We start from the raw sequence: 22175 nt of genomic DNA, 5'->3' as shown, positions 1-22175 counted from the left end.
GTGGAGGGCGCTTAACATATAGTAAACCATAGAGTAACTTATATACATATTACATACTACTCTAAATAGTTCTTAGAGAAGCTTTCATTAGGACAAGGTAAAAGAAAAAATAAAGTGACACCTCTAATCAATGTTAAAAGGAAAAATCTGCGATTTTACGCGAATGATTATTATATTATTATTTAAAACGGAGATCCCCGTTATTCAAGAATAATAATTTAAACCAGTGTCGCCAATCAGACAGAACGGACACACGATGAAGGAGGAAAAAAAGCAGAGAAAAATATTATTAAGGTAAGATATTCACTCTAGCATGTTTAACATTCCATAAGTTTACGTGTATTTGTGACAATCGGTTCTCCTGATTCACGCACGTTGCCATTCTTTTTTATCCGTCATAGATTTCGTTACTCGTACTGTGTTGTAAATGTTAACTCCTCAAATGGGGCTACGATTGTATAACGCCCTCTGTTGTACTTAAGGCATAATGAATTTGAGTATATAGGCCATCTACCGACGAGTAGTTGAACCAATTGGAATACATATGTCCATCATCATAATATTCAAGTTGTACAGCAGAGAAATAATAGATGGCACTTTTATAAACATTTTCAGCGCCATCTATGAACTATACAATAAACTACTAAGGCAGCTCGAGTTGCTATTTTAATATTACTACTACTCGTTAACAGATGGCAGTAGCACCTTGAACAAAACAAAATGTAATATTCCGTATGTTTACACTACTCGACAACAGATGACTTCTTGGTAGTTCAAAAATGTTAATATTTTCTCGATTCATTATTTTAATGGTTTGAAGGAGCTAACTTTTCGCGCCTGCATTTTCCACATTTTCTACCAATAAATTGGGGTATGTCTGAGTACGATTTTTATTAACAATTAGGCATAACTCTTCGTGAAGAAGTATAAAAATCATCAACAAGTACGAATAAACGAGGTCTTAGGTACTTATTACTCGAGGTCTTAATACATATAATATTAAGTGCGCGCCCAGGTATAAACGAGGTCTTAATATAATATTAAGTGCGCGCCCACGGGGGTCACAGCTTAGTTGCTCGGCGACTTTCGTAAATACGAAATTACGACACACACGACATTACGATACGACATTTCATACAAATGTATGAAAAATTACGTCGCCTCGTGTGCGCACTTTCATACTAGGCTATGGTCGCGACAAAAAAGTCGCTGGCAACAGTTGGCCGTGTGCGCGCTCTCTTAGGTCCGATGCAGACGGGTGCAGACGGCAACCCAACGTTCGTATACTTATAAGTTGCAGTCCGTTTGCAGTTCGTCTCTTCTCTATTCCAGTATGAAGCATTGTTATAACTGTCTCACCTTGAACTAGATGTTGATGTTTTTGCTTCGTTAAGAATTCAGAATCAAACACGTTTTGTTATTGTATTATGTTCATTTAATGCACTTTATTATTATTTCGTATCATAAATAATATGTTTGGTATATCACAATTTGTTTGTTCGTTACTCGCCGAAATACGTAAATACATTTAGGTATAATTAAGTAAGAAAAATAAAATAAGTACCTACTGTTTACATAGTTCTATAAAATCTTAAAAACTATGTTTTGATACATTTTTTGAGTAAAATATAATATTAAAATGCCCTTGCAATTAATTTAAATAAATGTTATAAGCGATGGTATCGGAATACATAGTTTTTCTAAAAAATAGGTTAAGATTGTATAAGGTGAGGCAAGACTAACACCACAGAATTATAATTAAACCAGAATGAGTTGTTAGGCCAAAAAGTGTGTCCACATGAGAGGTTAAAGTTGGGGCTGGTGTCCCTCTCGCACTTATTACCACTATCAAAATCATTTGAATGACGTCATCACTGTCATCATTTGGGGATACCAGTCAATATTCAAAGTTACTACCAAATCTACTAATACCCAATTAAAGGTTTTTAATAATTGCGCAATTTTTTGGTTTTATGGCTTCATAATAATGACTTACCAATTCGTTACAAGGTATTAATACCCTTGCCTCAATATAATACGAAAATAATTTAAGAAGTTTATAAACTTAGTTATCATACAGGTAAAAATACTACTACTATAGTAATTTTTTAACACTGGTCACACGTGCGAGAGGGACACCAGCCCCAACTTTGACCCTCTCATGTGGACACACTTGTGCTAGTCTGTCAAGAACGCCTTTATGCGCAGGTGATAAGGTTCAATTTAGTATGGCAAAAAAAGTGTGAGCTCAGTCCCTATTGTAGGTCGATGACTAACACTTACTCTCACCCCGAGTATAATTCTTAAACCATTTTGATGAAACAAACAAACCTTATTGGTTTTTAAAGCATTTAAATGTACAATATGTTTTAGAAAAACATGTATATTAGAAGTAAATATTTACTTGGCAGGCATTGTGACGAGAAAACAGTAAATGTAACTGTTACCGACTAGGATACTCGCCTCATCATGGCACTAGCTCCAAAGTTTATGGGCTTACGCATATCGTATTTATCGCAACCAAAATTAGAAAAGTATTCCTATTTACAAAATTAGAAAAAACATTTATTCATTCGTGAAAATTGTTACACGTTGTAAAATACAGAAATATAATTTGAACTCGAATAATCTCAATTTAATCACGTCAGAAAACGTCAAATTTCTTTAGGTAAATCTTGAATATCACTGTAGGTCATTCGATCTGTGTAAGTCTTTAGGTATTAAAATAAACGTAAACAAAATCTACCCTCAAAAGGCTCCTATGCCAGTTGAGGGTAAGCAAAACCATTACACGGCCAAATAAGAAGGCTGAAGACCGGCAGCTCAGTGACAGGTCCGCGTGGTTTTTGTATTTGCTCGGTTAACCGACAAATGTTGTAACTATCCGAAAATGAACAATAATTATTTGCTTACATTCTTTTAAATACCTAAAAGGACATAGTACAGTTAAGGTTCATTTCTTTTCAAGTTTTAGATGATCCTTACAATATTGTAAAAGTTTACTTTACAATTCAAAATACATAGGTAGGTTTTTTATATTTTTACGCATAGATTATAACCTAATCAAACAATTTCTCTATTTAATACACTTTTGAGATTCTGCTCTTTTTTCAGACCTCTCTATGAGATCTTAAAATGAAGATATAGGTAAATTAAATTAATAAATAAAGAATGTAATACACACAGGTAAAGATAAATAATAGTATTTTTAAACAATTTGACAAAAACAAGTCAAATATCAAATTTTAATATTAATACCGCACAGAAAAAAAATATAAACGGTCAACCAAATCTCGGCACTAAAATAAGTCGACAAATTTGAAAAATGTACGGTTTACCGGCATCGATTTAAACTCGTTTAAAATCGATGTTTACCGGCCAAATGCCTGCATAAAATGCGTGCCTTTCTAAACCTTGACGTTGGCGGAATCATCGAAAAGCCATAACACTTAAAAATTAATTGAAAATCTAGGAGTAAAGGTTTGATGCCCATAGAAAATTTTAATTTCGCGGCTTTTTTAGTGCCAAGATTTGGTTGACCGTTCTATAAAATTCATAATTATGTTGTTCCTAAGCTTACACACCTTCTGAAATTGTCTATGGCCTAGGATTATGTATTACGAGTATGTACACTACGATAAATACACTATTATTGTCTATGCTTAGTTTGGCGGCACTTCGCAGTACATCCAGTTTTGTCGTATGAGGAATAATAATAAAAAAACAAATGGCGGCATAGATACATCGCTACGCTCAAGATTCCACAGATTTTACATAACGAATTGCTAGTGATCGGTAATAACGTTTTAATGTCATGAGTTCATGACAGGCTGGTCGAATTATAGTAGCCTTTAATTTAATGCACGCCACAGACATTCACAGACAGAAATTCATAATCTTAGGCCGGCAACAGACAGTCTTAAATTCTTCTTCTTCTTCAATGAAATCGATCCAGTGCACGGATTTCCATACAATTTCGCAACTGTCCACACACAGTCTTATCTTTTAAGATTATGATTTTTTTCAGATTGATCTGACAGATTGCCAGATTGACAGATTGCAGAAAATCTGAATTTTAAGAACGTGTGTGGCAAGTGGCAAGGCACTCGATCTGATTTCAGATTATGATTTTTTAAGATTATGAATTTTAAGACTGTCTGTTGCCGGCCTTGAAACAAGACTTATAAGCAATCTGTCAGTTCAATCTGAAAATTCTGTCAGTTTGAACTGACAGGTTGCATACAAATCTTTCTTAAGATTATGAATTTTAAGACTGTCTGTGGCGTGCCTTAACCTTTATTATTAATTTTAGCTGATTTTTGCAGATTCCTAAAAACTAAACCGTTGTTATCTATTCCAGCGATCGTCTGTTAAACGTAGGTAAGTCTATGTCAGGTTGTAACAATAAGCTGATTTCTACTCTCTTTTAAGAAATAGGTAACTAATGAAAGAGATTCGCTCTTTAATTGTATTTATTATTTGTTGACTATATTCAGATCTAAATAAATTTAATATCTATAAATATATGGCTTATATTACGAATTACACCTAAAATCTATGTACAACACTATTTACAATTCGCTTATACGTTACAACAGGCAAGATAATTATATTTTAAAATATAATGCGTTTGAATAAAGCTACATTTCCGCACATAACTACTTTTACATTTGTAACCTATATTTTCAGTTACACAACCGATTTTTCCTTTGGAAAAGGTTACACCTAATTTTATCCAACTAAAAAAACTCGCATGTATTTTTATAACTAGTAATTTCTAAATACTTTTCTAAAGAATACAATCTAAGAAGAATATATTTTGGCAAGTTTGTAAGTCTGTACAAATCGTCTATCGACGCATAGCCTCAAATATCTCGATGTGTTTAGTCCATCAGTTCCATCACCAATTTCGACAGAACTAAGTGAAAAATGTCACTTTACCTCCTGCTTTACGAAATTTCACAATAATAATGGCATTACACTTTGACATAGCAGCCTGTGACCTATTTCACAACAGTGACATTTTATCCCGCCAGGCAAGTGTCTAGGCATGTCACTGTCATTCATATGTGTGAGAGAGAAAAAACATATTATCTTCTCGCTCTCACGTATGGAAATAGGGTGGCGCCATCTGTCATAACCTTTGAGTGTGCCTCCTCATTGTCGCCTGCCAGTGACACTTCATCAGTGCACAAATTCATTGACCCCGCCGCCATGATGATGGAACTGCTGTGTGTTGTCCACGATGACAGATGTGTAACCTTCCGTGACAGCGGGACTGGCCGCCATTTTGGAAAAGTTCCCGCCAAAGTTGTCCGGTCGGCCATTTTGATTTTGTGGTTGATTCGGGTAAAACGATATTAAATTCGTGTAGTTATATTGCTGATTAGCGACTTCTGTAGAACTTTCCATGGAGGAGCATGACGATGAGCTGGCGGAATAGGGCCGCTGGCTCTGTGGTAGCATGTAGTTGGGATTCAGATCCGGCTCTGGGTAGTTTTCGTTATAGAACAACTCGTGGTACGTACCGTTTTGGTGGTAGTCTTCCTCGTAAGGGGGGAGGACTGGGAGGTACTCGGAGTATTGGTATCCTGAAATAGAAAACATTGTCAGACTGTTCTTAAAATCTAAATGAAGTGAAGATTACCATTAACATGTTTAATTTACTTCGGGCGATAGCAACAGTATAAGGATTCTCTATGGGTGAACTTGCCCCCAGTGGTGCAGAGGGATGAAAGCTATGAGATGAGACTAGAAAGGTATTACAAATAATAGTGTATTGAAATAAGGGAAGAGGACAATCGATAGAAAGGTAAATGGACAGTCCATTACCATGAGAGATGTTATGAAAGCAATGCAAGTGAATGATGCTATGACAAGATAGTACGAGAGAAAAGACATGCTGCACCGACTCCTAACGTACAAGGGAATGATGATGAGAGTCCACCTTTATACCTGTGCTATTCAGTGTCTAGGTTAGAGGGTGATAGAGGTTCAGTATCAGATATTCTTACCACACTTTAATGAGTACCGAAAACGCGTGACCCAAACGGTTTTCGTTTGTCGCGGCATACCCGTGTTTGGGTCACGGTTATCTGGGGGATTGGCCGTCTAGTCAGACTATAGAATATCTATGTAGGTACCTGTGCTAGAGTCTCCGTTAAACTCGCTATCGAGCTGCACGTGGCTGAGCTTGTCGGTCCGCAGCAGGGGGGAGGGGGTGGGGGGCGCGGGCGCCGGCTCCGCGTGCAGCTTGGGGGGGCCCTGCTCCAGGTTCAGGATGAGGTGCTTCTCTTCTATGTCGCTGGAATAAGAGGATAATGTTAGACAATGTAGATGAAGATGTATTTTTTTCTAACCCATTATGGTTTAGAACCACTTTTTTAATAGCATAGTCAATATTAGTTTATTTTAGTCATCCTTGACCCTAACTAATTTTAAACTTGTATACAGTGCGGTCTCGAAGACCGGCTGTTGTAGACTACAGTAGCGTAGCCACATGAAGCCTCGTGGAGCTCTATTCTCTAGAGACTTACCATACAAGTAAAATTTATAGTGAAATTTGAATCAAACGCATTAGAATTTTTTTTTTATGGGATAGGAGGCAAACGAGCAGACAGGTCGCCTGATAGTAAGCGATCACCGCCGCCCATGGACACCCGAAACACCAGAGGTGTTGGAGGTGCGTTGCCGGCCTTTAAGATTTGTGTACGCTCTTTTCTTGAAGATACTCAATAGATTTTCTTGAACTTAGAATAAATTGTGTTTTAAAATGTCTCAGTTTCGTTTTCTTTCAACCCCTTATTTGCCAAGAGTGGCACTGAAACCAGAGTAGTTTCATGTGCTCTGCCTACCCCTTCATGGGAAACAGGCGTGATTGTATGTTGTTGTGTTTTAAAATCGAACGAAACAAAACAACAGCAAATTCTATTTAAAGATTTAAGTTACATTACAGCTAATTGGTGCTAGTATTTATGACATTGAACCCCAACAGGCTATAATATTCCCTATGGTCTTGTTGCAATAATTATCTGAGCACATAGTTGACTGAAACTATACAGTGCGGTCTGGAAGACCGGCTATTGTGGACAAGTGTCACGTAACCACTAGCCACATCCACCCTCAAGGAGCCTATAGACCATCTAGCCTTTTAGCTATAATAGTTACCTGAGCACATAGTTGACTGACACTATACAGTGCGGTTTGGAAGACCGACTGGTGTACACTTTCAAAGAGTACACTGAGAGAAATTTGCATTGTGAATTTAACAAGTTCGACTTGTTACGGTTTATCCGTTTGAATCAGCCAAACGTACGTTTAAAACAATATGTGTCAGGTTGTTTTTATAAAATCGACTTGTTGATTCAAATATATTGCCGATTCAAATGACAAGTAGCTTGTTGTTTGAACCAAAGAGCACGTAGGCGCTATTTTAACCAAAAACCTTGTTGAACGAACATGAAAACTGGTTGTATTTTTTCTCAGTGTATATAGTCCCTCTAGTTTATTAGTAGTTAATTAGTTATAGTTACCTGAGCACATAGTTGACTGAAACTATACAGTGCGGTCTGGAAGACCGGCTGTTGTGGACTATGGTCGCGTAACTCTGCATCCAAACCCAGCCTCCTGCTTTCGTCAGGAACCGGTAGTAGCGGGAGGTAACTTGGCCTTTTGTTAATACTGTGGAAAAAATATAACTTTATGACATGAAATTTTATTATAGGGTAAATGTTAGCAAGAGTCCGTCTATCTAAAAGTTAACTACACTTAAAATACCAATATTATTAGATTAATCTCGGGACTGTCATTATTATAATAAGTATATACTTATTTGTAGAAATTTTCGACTTTGTCAATGCAGACGCTATGCAGAGTTATGGCAAATACTCAAAATTGGAAGGAAAACGTGTGAGAAATCTTTTTTTTAATTATAAATGGGTATATTGGGTATACTCTTGGCCACAGACTAGCTAAAGGCAAAGACGTGGCCTACGATGGAGTGAGCTCGCCCAGAAGATGCCTGTTCACTCTTGATTTGAAGGTTGCCGGATTATATGAATAAAATTTAGATTAGGACTGAATGTAAGAACAAAGAACGGATAGATTTGAAATGGGATTTGTGTAGAGAGATGCAAAGATGAGTTACAAGGTTCAAGTAGGTAAACATGTAATGTACGACCCCCTTATTAACCGACTTAAAAAAAGGAGCAGATTCTCAATTCGACTGAATGTTTTTTTTTTCATAAACGTGCTCTAAAGTTATTAAGCCGATAAAGTTCGTTTGTCCCTTTCTGAATCTGTCAGATCAATCTGAAAAAAATCATAATCTTAAAAAATAAGACGTGTGTGGACAGTCGCGAAATTGTATGGAAATCCGTGCACTCGACGGGCTGATTTTTGAGTCTCACGCGTTCGAGTTCAGAAAATTGTCACTGAAAATAATAAGCAAGTCAGCGTTTTCAACCGGTATTTTAGTGACAAAATCCCGTATGCGAGATTCAAAAATCGCCCCCCTGATTTCATAAGATTTCATATGATTTTTTTTCAGATTATGAATTTTTGTCTGTTCATGCCGGCCGAAGAGTGTATCTACATGATTATAGATTACTTACATGTACAGTGTGAGTAGCGCATGTGTAGTACATCTGTTCCGTGGATGTAGTGGTACAGCGTCTTCTCGATGAGGTCCTGAGGTTCGTACCCCGTTAGTGACGCCACCCTGTACACAAACAAAAAGAACACGTTTAGACAAAAATACTAGTCACACCTCGGACACTGGCGGTCAAATATATGAAAGAGGCGCGTTCCTAGCACACAGTCTAAGCTCGTGTAGGTGAACGCGTACCATGCTTGTATGAGTGAAATATGCCATTCCATGGGTCAAAAAAGGTGCAGCGAAAAGTCGCCCGTGTGCGCGCCCTTACTAAAGTCTGTAAAAACTCTGCCTAAACTGACTCTTTCATCGGCCTTCTAAACTGCTTTCACAGATTTTCACTTGATCGAACAATGGCATCAAATGATCGTTAACAAGCGATTATGGAACAACAGCCCTCCACCGTGGACCGGAAAAACTGTTGACAGAGCTTCCGCCAATTACACCGTATGCAACCCCTTGCGCCGTGGATCTCGGGGTTGGCAACCCCTGACGGGATTGTTTTTCTATTGTTTTAAGTTTGATAGTGATTGAGATTTTTAGGGTTCCGTACCAAAGAGGAACCCTTATGGTGCGACTCTGCGTGTCTATTTTATTTTGAAATCTGAGCAGTAAGTGGGTTTAAAGTTTCGTGTTTTTGCTAAAATCATGGAATACAAGAAAGAAATTTCGAAGTGTTCAAAAAATATGTGTGTCTGTCTGTGGCATCGTAGCTCCCGAACGGATGATCCGATTTAGATTTTTTTTTGTTTGAATGCTGAGTTCTTATTATATAGCCATGTTTCATGAAAATCGGTCCACTATGTCGGGTTTTTTCAAAATTTAAATTTTGTGGATAGGTTACTTTTCAATTGCGTTTTGAAGTATAAATTTGACTGATTCGTGCTTCTTTGTTCTAATCTAAATTTTAGCAAGCCAAATTTATTAGTAGAAAAAAGGTGCGATCTTCAAATTTTGTAGAGATTATGAATATATTTCACAATTTAATCTCTAGTTTTAAATGAATACCTACACTCTCAAGGTTGTCCTTTGTTTCTCACAAGTACCCAGCGCTACTGTAACGCTATCGCCAGCTCTAGTTTCAAAACAATAGCGTCGCTATCAACAATATTGAACAAGAGCCGAAAAAGGCAATGCTTGTGTTCCAACCACGTGTGCTGCCAGATGTTCTAATACATAGTCAGCATTCGCCGAAGACTACCTCCACTAGATACATTACGAAGATACCTTACCCTCGGCTTCGCTCGTGTTACGGGCCAGCCACGACATTGGTCTAAGCAAGCGCGACAGCGGTGAGCGGCGGCCATACATTGGAGCGAGACACAGCGATGGGACTTTTCATTCGCACGTATGGCTGCCGCTCACCGCTGTCGCGCTTAGACCAATGTCGTGGTTGGGCCGTTTCATTTGAAAATTGCGGAATGCTTCATACAAATTTCTACTCCTTATTTTAGGGCAGTGGGGGGTTAGAAAGAGACAAAAAGTAGCCTATGTCACGTTCCATCTCTTCAACTATCTCCACTTAAAAAATCACGTCAATTCGGAACGAACGAACGAACGAATGGCAAATCCGTTTTGCCGTGAAAGACGGACAAACAAACAGACACAGACTTTCCCATTTAAATTATGAGTAAAGTATGGATTAGAAGAAATATGATATGTTGATATTGTTGATGACTTTGTATTATTTAATTAAAACTATTCGTTAAGTGACATGATAGATAGATAGATATCTTTATTTCTTGAAGAAAAAGACACAGTATTTCACACATTTATAAAACAAAGGCTTTCACTAAATGATCGTCAATTCCAAATTTTACAAAATGATTACAAAGAATACAAGTAAGATAAATCAACTTAAAATTATACAAAAATTAAACAAAAAAAACATATAAAATGAATAAATAAAACAATGGTCATGGTCATAGGCAGTGACGTCTAAAGTTGTATTATATAAGTTGTAACAGTTATAAAATCGTAGAGTAATCGTAGAGATTTGGCAACGATTTTGATATCACAGACATTGCAAAAGTACATATTTGTAAGTAGTATAAGTGTTTATTTGTAAGTTTTTAACCCTCGACGCAAAAACGAAGGGGTGTTATAAGTTTGACGTGTCTGTCTGTCTGTTCGTCTGTCTGTCCGTCTGTCTGTCTGTCTGTCTGTCTGTTTGTCTGTCTGTCTGTGGCATCGTAGCTCCCGAACGGATGAATCGATTTAAGGTAAAATACCCCATAATGGACGGTGATGCCATTATGGACAAAAAAACACAAATCCTTAAAAATAAGTATCTAAAATAAGTTTCTAAAAACTGACGGCTATGTACCATAAACTAGAGTTATAGAGCTGTTTCATTTTGAAGTTTCATTAATTTGGTTATTTCTGAAGGATTTGGCGACATGATAAAATTCACCAGTTTACTGAAAAAAATATCAAGACGAATTCTTAGTAATGTTGCTAAGAGAGTTGAGTTCATGTATAAAATAATAAAAAAATAACGCATGGTGTAATCTTGAATGCGTTTTACTTACTGCATTAAGCATGAGATAAGGTATAAAACATACTAGTTTGTTGCTCCAAAGATATAAAGAAATGACGTTATTTTGCGAGTGTCCATTACTGGACCCGAAAAACTGCGTACCTCCTATGATCGACAAGGAACAATTTACAAAACCAAAATTTACCAGAAACAATCCAATGTTAAAATAACCCAAACTAATTGTTTTTATGGTGTATAAAATTGACTCATTGCGTATCAGTTGGCTTTAAAAGTAAAATTTTAAACTTATTTCTCTGTCCATAATGGGGGATCCATTACTGGAGAACTGCCGTCCATAATTGGAGAAAAAACACCTAGTTTTAATTTGTTAACTATGAAGAAACCAATACGAGTATCTATTCTGCAATACGCTTGAAATGTAAAAGAAGGATAGGACATTCAAGATTTAACACGCTTAGCCGTAGAATTTTTACATTTATCAGTGAAATATCAAAAACAGGCGAATTTTTTTCTTAAACTGTCCATGATTGGGTCCGTCACCTTAGATTTTTTTTTTGTCTGAAAGCTAAGTTAGTCGGGAGTGTTCTTAGCCATGTTTCATGAAAATCGGTCTACTATGTCGCAGTCGCGGGTTTTTTCAAAATATTAATTTTGTGGTTAGGTTATTGCTATTGTTGTCATTTTGAGAATACATACGGCCTGAAACTGAATCATAAATAATATAATAATATGCATAATGCATCCTGTGTGCAGTGATCTATGTCACCAATAAGATTCTACCTCCTTCCACCAACTCCTTAAAGCATACAATTGTATGTCAAATGCTTCCACGACACAAAATGTAAAGTTTTGTAACTGTATCCGCCTTGTGTCATAGTTCGCGGTAACGACCGATATTGTTGCACCTAATCATTGTATTGAGTGACGATTTATGTTTAATAATCGAATGTTCTTAGAATATAAATGTAGGTTGTATCTATTTCCACCACCTGCAGGTCTAATAAAGATGGGAACTGTACATTCTCATTATGCATTTGTTTAGTTTAGACTATCCTGTCCGAAATGGCGTTAATGTTTTTACTGTTAGCTAGCTATAAATCTGGTGGTGGCAGAATAACAGCGTCCGTTGCTGGCGGTCCTCGAGTCTCGAGACTGCCTCGAGTCGAGGCCCTCTGGCACAGACATTAGCTGAGCCACTTACCTTTTCAATTAGTTTGTAAGCATGCCTGTGTAGGTACTTTTATAATGTACCTGATATATTAGGACCATTTTTTCAAAGTTGTCCACCCTACTTTTTTTTAGATTTGGAATTTTTTATGTGTTTTCCACTCAGAATCGCGAGCTCTTTCAATCCTAATAGGAGGAAAAAAATGTCCCAGAGTTTTTTTCCCATTCTGTTACCACTTTTTCATACATTTTGTATAGCGGTAACGGATTGGAAGGTTCGAAAAAATGTATGGAAATCTTGGGATTTTTTTTTCTCCTATCAGGATCGAAAGAGCTCTCGATTCTGAGTATGAATCGTGTAAAAAATACCCATGTTACAAAAAAAGTGGGGTGGGCAACTTTGAAAAAAATGGCCCATTACTCCTTTATACATATATTAAACTCCAAAATGTCAACTCATAGAATAAGAGATAGTATCTACTCGCAGAAAAGAAACCTCATATGTAACCTAACCACAAAATTAAATTGTGAAAAAACCCCCGACATAGTTGATCGATTTTCATGAAACATGGCTAAGAACACTCCCGACTAACTCAGCTTTCAGACAAAAAAAAAGAAATCTAAATCGGTTCATCCGTTCGGGAGCTACGATGCCACAGACAGACACACACACAGACAGACAGACTCGTCAAACTTATAACACCCCGTCGTTTTTGCGTCAGGGGTTAAAAAAACCCGAGAATCGACCCTCGTTTCCTCGGTGCTACCTTTTTGATTGAACTTTTACTCATTCCAAAGTCCATTAAAATAACCTTGAATATCAGCAAATAATCTCTAAAACAAATACACAATTATCTAACACCTTTTAAGTACGTGCGAAATGTCGCGAAAGCCTTCCGCGCTGTCAGCAATGTCGTCAGCGATGACGCAGGTCGCAGATCAGTCGAATGTAGCCACTTGATTATATCATGACTCATTTTGGGGATGACCTGATTTTCTCGTTATAAATAAATCCATACTAACATTATAAATGGGAAAGTGTGTGTGTCTGTTTGGTTGTCCGTCTTTCACGGCAAAACGGAGCTACGAATTGACGTGATTTTTTAAGTGTAGATAGTTGAAGGGATGGAGAGTGACATAGGCTACTTTTTGTCTCTTTCTAACGCGAGCGAAGCCGCGGGCAAAAGCTAGTATATAAATACAGGGTGAAATAAAAAGGGCCGTTAAAACTTTCCATAGTGACTTTGAGGTCATAATGAACAACTTTTATTATGGTACCAAACTTGAAAACGCGAAAAATGGTGGCGCCATCTATGTGTGGTGTAGTGTATGCGCGTTCTTAGGCGGTCGCATTTTAATGTATGGGATGGTATGATATTATATTTAATCTATGTTCAAACTGATCTTAGAATAGGTAATACTTGCGAAATCATAAGTTTGCACAACCGGCTCCCGAAAACTATTCAGAACTAAGCAAACAGCAGTATAAGTAGAGACACTCAAATAATATCTTTGACAATCAAAAGTAATATTTCACCCTAACAGTATAATCACTTAGGATATTTCGTACGGGGTGTTTCAGACCCCTCTCTCTATTCACCAAATGCAATATGTTGCCCTTACACTACTGTCACTTAAGATGTTCCGTACGGGGTGCTTCTGACCCCTCTTTGTACGCTAAACGTAACATGTCACTATAACACTACCGTCATTTAGGCTATTCTGTACGGGGTTTAATCAATCCCTCTCTTTATTCACTAAAGGCAATATGTTACCAATACACTACAATCGCTTAGGGTGTTTTGTACGGGATGTATTTGACCCGTCTCTCTATACGCTAAAGGTAACATGTCTCTGTAACACTATTGTCACTTAGGGTGTTACGTACGGGGTGTTTTCGACCCCTCGAGTTGTACGGGTAATTGCCTCTTGTTTGAGAGTGTCGGATGTCCGATTGGTAAAGAATACAAAGCAAATTAATATACGCGTAAAAAATAGTAAATTGATAAAAAAGTACTCTATGGTTTTTTATAGTATCAGGTGTGTGGTGTGTGGGTTGGTACTTTTTCCTCGCAAAGACATGATAATTTTTAGGGTGCCGTAGTCAACTAGGAACCCTTATAGTTTCGCCATGTATGTCTGTCCGTCCGTCCGCGGATGATCTCATGACCGTTAGCACTAGAAAGCTGAAATTTGGTAACAATATGTATATCAGTCACGCCGACAAAGTGGTAAAATAAACTCAAAAAAAATTGTTAGGGTACCATGTAAAGTGGGGTCCGATTTTTTTTTCATTCCAAAGTCCAAACCCAACGTGTGATATATTGTTGGATAGGTATTTAAAAATGAATAAGGGTTTACTAAAATCGTTTTTTGTTAATATTAATGTTTTCGGAAATAATCGCTCCTAAAGGAAAAAAAAGTGTCCCCCCCCCTCTAACTTTTGAACCACATGTTTAGAAATATGAAAAAAATCACAAAAGTAGAACTTTATAAAGACTTTCTAGGAAAATTGTTTTGAACTTGATAGGTTCAGTAGTTTTTGAGAAAAATACGGAAAACTACGGAACCCTACACTGAGCGTGGCCCGACACGCTCTTGGCCGGTTTTTTTTTTCTTTTTTGCGCAAACAAAATATTGACAATATTGATAGGTACAGTGAGCTGCAGGGATGTTTTTTAAAGTCGGTAAATGACCTTAAAGTTTGTATTTTTGCTGTTTAAACGAACATAATTAGGTACTTATTTCATTCAATTCATTAATAATTATGAAGGAACTTATGATAATATAATAAAACAGTTATAAGATAATGCCTAGAAATATATCCAAATTGCATAGAACGTAAATGAGAATGGTTAAAAAAGATCTGGAGTTGCAAGCGTTTATAGGCTGCTGTGGCGGCTTCCTTTTAGACGGGCTTGCTTGTTCGCCACCAACGTTATTTTTATTCAGTCAATGGGCCTCGTATAAAACCCTGTAAAGGCTGTATGTGTGTATGTATGTGTGTGTGTCTGTTTCTGCGAAACGATGACGTTGATTGGCGTGAACTAATAAAGGGATGGTGCGCTCCACACAAGACTTAATAACTTGAAACTTAGCTATACTATGTACTTTTAGTGTACCTACATAAAAAACCTAAACAATTAATTTGTATATTATATCTTTTTTAGGGTTCCGTAGTCAACTAGGAACCCTTATAGTTTCGCCATGTCTGTCTGTCCGTCCGTCCGTCCGTCCGTCCGTCCGTCCGTCCGTCCGTCCGTCCGTCCGTCCGTGGATAATCTCAGTAACCGTTAGCACTAGAAAGCTGAAATTTGGTACCAATATGTATATCAATCACGCCAACAAAGTGCAAAAATAAAAAATGGAAAAAAATGTTTTATTAGGGTACCCCCCCTACATGTAAAGTGGGGGCTGATATTTTTTTTCATTCCAACCCCAACGTGTGATATATTGTTGGATAGGTATTTAAAAATGAATAAGGGTTTACTAAGATCATTTTTTGATAATATTAATATTTTCGGAAATAATCGCTCCTAAAGGAAAAAAAAGTGCGTCCCCCCTCTTCTAACTTTTGAACCATATGTTTAAAAAATATGAAAAAAATCACAAAAGTAGAACTTTATAAGGACTTTCTAGGAAAATTATTTTGAACTTGATAGGTTCAGTAGTTTTTGAGAAAAATACGGAAAACTACGGAACCCTACACTGAGAGTGGCCCGACACGCTCTTGGCCGGTTTTTTAAATGACGTTTGTGAAATTTAATGAATGGCAGATGAGGTGACAATGCCTTTGCGCGTGCTGAATGTATTAAATAAAGAACTTGAACTTGAACTTGAAATTAGAAAAAAAGCGACGTGAACTATCAGTGTCACTTCGCGGTTATTAGTATCTGTTTTTTTTTTCTGATTTCATACACTCAAAAAAGCGCAAAAATTGTCACCTTATCCGCCATTAAATTTCACAAACGTCATTTCGGTCATTTAATAATATAATGAATAAATAATACGATAAGAAAATAAAAATAAAAGAGCCACCTTTCCGTGGTAGGTATAACGTATTCTATCAGAAAAAGTAATATTATTTGCCTATCTTCAAAAAACTTTACCTACCCTATAGACAGGTGGGTAATTTCAGATACCTGTGGTCTACTGCAAAAGAGACGTGTAGTCTAATTATACTGCAAAATATATTTTTTTAATTTAGATAATGAAAATGCCTATTTAGACCCTTAGCGAGTGCAGTGGAGAGCGCAGCAGGCCGCCCAGTATTTTTGCCGGTTCCCGGAACGTTTTTCCACGCCTAGTGCGGTGCCTCGTGGCAACATTTTTGAAATGAATTGTGCGTTGATTGACACCGCTAAAATACATCTAATACACACCATACACCTACTATAATTTCGGGTGACTAGGTTTGGCAGGGGGGAGTTATTAAGACTTATTAAATTAATATTATGGGACATTATTACACATATTGACTCCCAAGGTAAGCTCCAACTCCCGACTCCCGACCGATCTGACGACCGATCTGGCCTAGTGGGTAGTGACCCCTGCTTAGCCGTGGTCCCGGGTTCGAATACCGGTAAGGGCATTTATTTGTGTAATGAGCACAGCCGTCGTAGCCGAATGGCAATCGTCGACGCCAGACGCCGACAGAAATGGAGTCTGGCTCTGTAGCGCCAATACGCAAGAGCGATAGAGATAGATAGCTACGGTTTCGTAGCCTTTACCTATTATAGTGAGAGTTTGTGTATTTGGTTACGTACAGTCAACAACACAGCTGTGTATACAGACAAAGTGCCAAAAATATGCATACAGAACTTTATTACCTGTACATAAAGGTGTGTATACATATTTTTGGCACTTTGTCTGTATACACAGCTGTGTTGTTGACTGTACCTTGGTATTTGTTCCCGAATCATGGATGTTTTGCGCCCATCATCATCATCCTTGCGTTATCCCGGCATTTGACACGGCTCATGGGAACCTGGGGTCCGCTTTGACAACTAATCCCAAGATTTGGCGTAGGCACTAGTTTTTACGAAAGCCACTGCCGTAGTATATATTATTACCTATATTATTATTTGATACACTAGCAGCTGATACGTGTATATGACTGCACTTGTTTTTATATAATTACATAGTACAAGCTTTGCTTAGTTTGGGGCTAAGTTGACCTGTGTAAGGTGTCCCCACATTATTTATTTATTTAATTGTCAGCTGGTATCAAGTGTCAATGTCACAGTGGTGAAAACACCCAGTGACATGTGATGTGACATTGCTAGCGTGTAATCGATTCGCGCCGGCGCACGCGTTAGTGCCGCTTAAATCACTCGCTAATGGCGTCAAGACGCTTAACTAATAAACAATAATATTATGCATTTACTTGGAGGGATAAACGTATATGTAATATGTTTTTATGATATTTAGTCATTTTGTTATCAAACGAATTACATACATTCATACATATAATCAAGCCTGTATCCCATAAAGGGGTAGGCAGAGCACATGAATTACTAAGTTTCAGTGCCACTTTTGCCAAAAAGAGGTTGAAAAATCCAAATTGTGACATTTCAGTGACAGGTTGCCAGCCTCTCGCCTACGCCACGATTTAACCCATATCCCACAGTCGACTTCTACAACACCCACGGAACGAAAAGAAAATTCTTAACCCGTCACCACACCAAACCACGAAACGTATTAATTAGGTACTTACTTTAACTTTTTACTCTTATTAGTTGTATCGCAAAATAACTAGTTTAGTTTAAGCTTTTTCACGGTTTGCAGGACTTAAATAGTATATTTATTTTGAAAAAGATTTGTATTGTTTCGATTTACGATTCAAATCAGAAGAATAAGGCTCGACTTTTTATTTTAGATCTTTACCATCACGAGACTTACGAGACTTACGAGAGACATTAATTAAGCACAGATAGATACTTGATTTGTATTTTGTACAGGGCCAAATAGACCCGGTACCGTGGCGAACGTGAACGAGTGAAGCCGCGGGCAAAAGTTAGTAAATTATAAAATCGAATTACAGTTTGAGCTCCGTCACGGCCGATTGGGATTGAGCCGATTGAGACAATGAGACCTTCCTAAATACACGTCGTCTAATTTAAACATACAAACTGACCTGGCATCGAGGATTATAAGTCTCTCATATTCAGACTAGCTCTGAACATGAACATATTGGAGTGTAGTTTGGGTTCAGTAACGACAGATGGCGGTAGCAAATATTCTGCAGACGACTTTAGAGGTAACAAATAAAACTCAACTAGCATCAAGGAATATGTCTCATATCCAAACTGGCTCTAAACATGAACATATTGCTATGTAGTTTCAGTTCGGTGACGGCAGATGGCAGTATTAGCCAACTATTGCAGACACTAATATAAGTCTATCATGTATTTTAGGTCAAGAGTGTCGAGGCTTACCTGGCATCAAGGAATATCAGCCGCATATCCAAACTGGCTCTGAACATAAACATATTGCTATGTAGTTTGAGTTCTGTGACGGCAGATGGCGGCAGCGAGTGTCCGACGGCGACGAGGCCAAGCGGCGCGGCGCCCTCGCCGAAGCGGCGCGCGCGCAGGTAACCAGAACAGTGGATCACCTGGAAGAGTAGGTGGGTTAGTGATGGTTCGATTCCTGTCCTAGGTAGATACACTGTTGGAAGAAGAAAAGGCCATAGAACGAAGTAGAATACTATTTGAGTTTTTTTAGTTTTTTTTAGACAGATTGACCCTAGTCACACCTGATGGGAAGTGAAGACAGAGTCTAAGATGGAGCTCGCCGATTCAGTAATAGCCTATTCACTTTTGCTTTAAAAAGACCGACGTCGTATTTTTCTGGGAACACCGATGGTGAGAGCAGAGCGCATTTCATTCCTTTGCTTTTTTACTTATGACTAGCAGAAACATCTGCAATCTATGCCACTAGGCTTAGAATACATTTAAAAGTGGCAAATATAGAGACTTGAACTCACGACCTCTGGATCTGGAGCATTGGAATATCAATCCAGAGGCTATAAGTTCAATCTCAACTCAACCAAAGCAGACATTTTCCACTTTTGAATTTTGGTACTACGAGTTCTCGCGACCCGATCAACGACGCCACCGTAAGCAAAGACGAAGCGAGCATGACATGTTCAAGCTGCCAGACTACAATAAATATTCAAATGATAAAACATATAACTGTGATACACACTAACATTCTGTCCTCGTATGTTACTAAGGAGGCAATTACCCTAAATGCTAGCATAAAAAGACTTAGATGTAAAGGTCTCTAAGTGTCCGAATCTCTGAAAAATATAGATTTATACAATCAAATTAAAATAGTATCAAATGCTAAAACATAATCTTGAATATGTCTCCAAGTGTCCACAACTATAATAATATTATATAAGTATCTAGTAGACTGAATTATACGGATTATACCCAACATCACAGTGTTAAATAATGCATACCTACCTACACATACCCGGCGCGAAAATTATACTCGTACAGGCAGCTCTTCAACCACCTAATTATACAGGGTGCTCGATTATACAAACAATGCGAGAGCTTATTAGCATGGCACACGGCACTCAATCCACCCCACTTTGCTGCCAAATACCGTCAAATAACACCCTTATTGTTGTCAGATTACGGACTATATTACGAATTCATGAGTTGAAATAATAAAGGGTTGTGGGGGATAGTATGTGTTGGAGATATCTTTCACGCCAATGATGAGATTTACGTTATAATTTTATCACAATTTACACAGTGAAATATAGGTAAGTGTCCTTTTTTTCTTTTTTCAAATTTGGTTTATCCTTTCATATTCGTACTGGGTCGAAAAGACCCAGTGCCGGAGTGAAAGTGTTAAGAAATCCAAACTCAAATGATGATTTTGATATCATCTCTGCACTACACTAAGACAGTAGCCAGCGTACCATGCTATCAATTTTATCACTTATCCACGTGGATAAGACATCTGCCACTCTCACACTGACGTACTTTGCCAAAGCGTGACGGATGCTTTATTCACGTGGATAAGTGATAAAATTAGAAGCATAACAAGCCTGCTGGACAACAGAGTAGAAATTCTTTTCCCAACAGAGTCGAATACCTACTCGAATCTGCTAACAATCAAATCAAAATATTTATTCGTAATAACCTTAAAAACTACACATTATGCAGAAAAGTATGACTAAATTTACAAAATGTACAAAGGTTTGTCAAGTCCAACAGACATTATAATTTTTTTAATTATATTTTTTATGAAAGTTCTTTACCTTATATCCAGAGGTAGTGAGCCCCGCGTTCCGTTTCGCCAGCACACACTTCATCCTGATGAAGAAAGCTCGCTCGCACTCGATGTCCACAGAGGGGCCCCACGTTCCTCCCACGGGGTACCTGACACAAAACGTTCAAAATTAACGGTTAGAATTAAAATGGCGGCCTATCGTAATACCAGCCCGATCGTAAAATTTATAGCAATATAGTCAAAAGTGGAAGAAAAAAAGAGGAATGTTAGCTCCTGGTAGAGGAAAGAACAGATCTATCGCAAAATCCTGGGACCTGTCAAGAAAGATGACGGCACGTCGAGGATAAAGAATGCCGAAATAGGTGGTGGTTGGTGGGCGAAGCGAACATCATCGGCGTAACTAAATCTCAAACCCCACCGACTTCGCTGGTTCGGCCACCTAATAAGAATGGGAGAGGATCGGGCTGCCACGAAGGCGTATCTGGGAAGCCCGCCGGGTCGGCCCAGATACCGCTGGGGAGACAGTGTGGTAGCGGATCTGTGTCAGCTACAAGCCGATAATTGGCAGGAAGCTGAGTAGGATCGGGATAAGTGGCGTACTCTTGTTTTGGAGGCCAAGATTCTCTTTCGATCGCAGCTTACCCAAGACTGAGGTACTGGTGTCTGGTAGGAGTGTGGGTGTTGTAAGCTCAGAACAGCGTTGATTTTCTCCTGGTCTGCTCAGGACACAAAGGCTCAAATAGCGTGAGAAACTTACCCAAGCCGGCCGGAAGGCCCAGGTACCGATAGATCTACGAGGTCCAGAGAGACTTAGTGGTCTTAAAGTGACCGAGTGGCACCTGGGGCCCATTTCTCAAAGCTGAAAGTTACAAGTGGAAATCTCTTTCCAACTTGTCATATTAGACATTGACAACCATTTGTAGATTGTAACTTGTAGCTTCGAGAAATGGGCCCCAGATCGCACAGGATAGGACCAAATGGCGGAGGCCAAGATCCTCTTTGGATTGCAGAACCACATTAAGTGTAAGTGACTTACCCAAGACTGGGGTACTGATGCCCGAGATACGAGTGTGGGTGTTGCAAACTGAGAACGGCGTTCATTTCCTCATGGTCTGCTTGGTGGATGTACTCGTATATTGAGTTGCCTGTGAGCTCCACCTGAATTCAAAATGTTTGTTTAGTTTTTTTATTATTATAAACTGGCCAGTGATTGACCTTAGTCGCACCGAGGTTGTAGCTCACTGGTTCAGTAATAGCCTATTTACTCTTGACTTGACTTAAATATAAATCTGCGATTCCGCGCCTGTGAGACATTTTTTATGAAAGCTACTTCTTTACAGACCTTTCACCACTCTTGAGCAGCTATAAGCATGCCTATCCACTAGTTGATCTACACTACGCCAAATGCTTTTGCAGCATGGCAAAGAAATTAAGCTGATCAGAGTTTGGAACAGGTATTCCGCTCGTAAAAAAATCCTCACGGACCTATTGGCAGGGTGCAAAGCGGGTGGAGGGGGTAGCTAAAACGATCACAGCGCTCACTACGGCCAAAATTGACATCTTAGTCGCTGACTTGAGCTGTCAAATCCATATTGCAGTAAA

At 38.3% G+C, this 22175-nt stretch overlaps 1 protein-coding gene across 1 annotated transcript in view; it reads right to left on the bottom strand.

Annotated features, from left to right (window-relative positions):
• Nucleotides 1-2283: 2283 nt before the first annotated feature.
• Nucleotides 2284-22175, bottom strand: part of LOC125239990 (single-minded homolog 1) — a 28912-nt gene continuing 9020 nt past the window's right edge. The window contains exons 4-10 of the mRNA XM_048147785.1: nt 21610-21731; nt 20602-20722; nt 18758-18936; nt 8613-8719; nt 7533-7680; nt 6144-6304; nt 2284-5591 (exon numbers count right to left, since the gene is read on the bottom strand). Coding sequence (XP_048003742.1) covers nt 5185-5591; nt 6144-6304; nt 7533-7680; nt 8613-8719; nt 18758-18936; nt 20602-20722; nt 21610-21731 — 1245 coding nt within the window. The 3' untranslated portion in view covers nt 2284-5184. The remainder of the gene's footprint in view (nt 5592-6143; nt 6305-7532; nt 7681-8612; nt 8720-18757; nt 18937-20601; nt 20723-21609; nt 21732-22175) is intronic.

This window comes from Leguminivora glycinivorella, chromosome 26, assembly GCF_023078275.1.
Source record: "Leguminivora glycinivorella isolate SPB_JAAS2020 chromosome 26, LegGlyc_1.1, whole genome shotgun sequence".
NCBI lineage: Eukaryota > Metazoa > Arthropoda > Insecta > Lepidoptera > Tortricidae > Leguminivora > Leguminivora glycinivorella.
The sequence above is the reverse complement of the archived record's forward strand: the minus strand, read 5'-3'. Positions and strand labels throughout refer to the sequence as shown.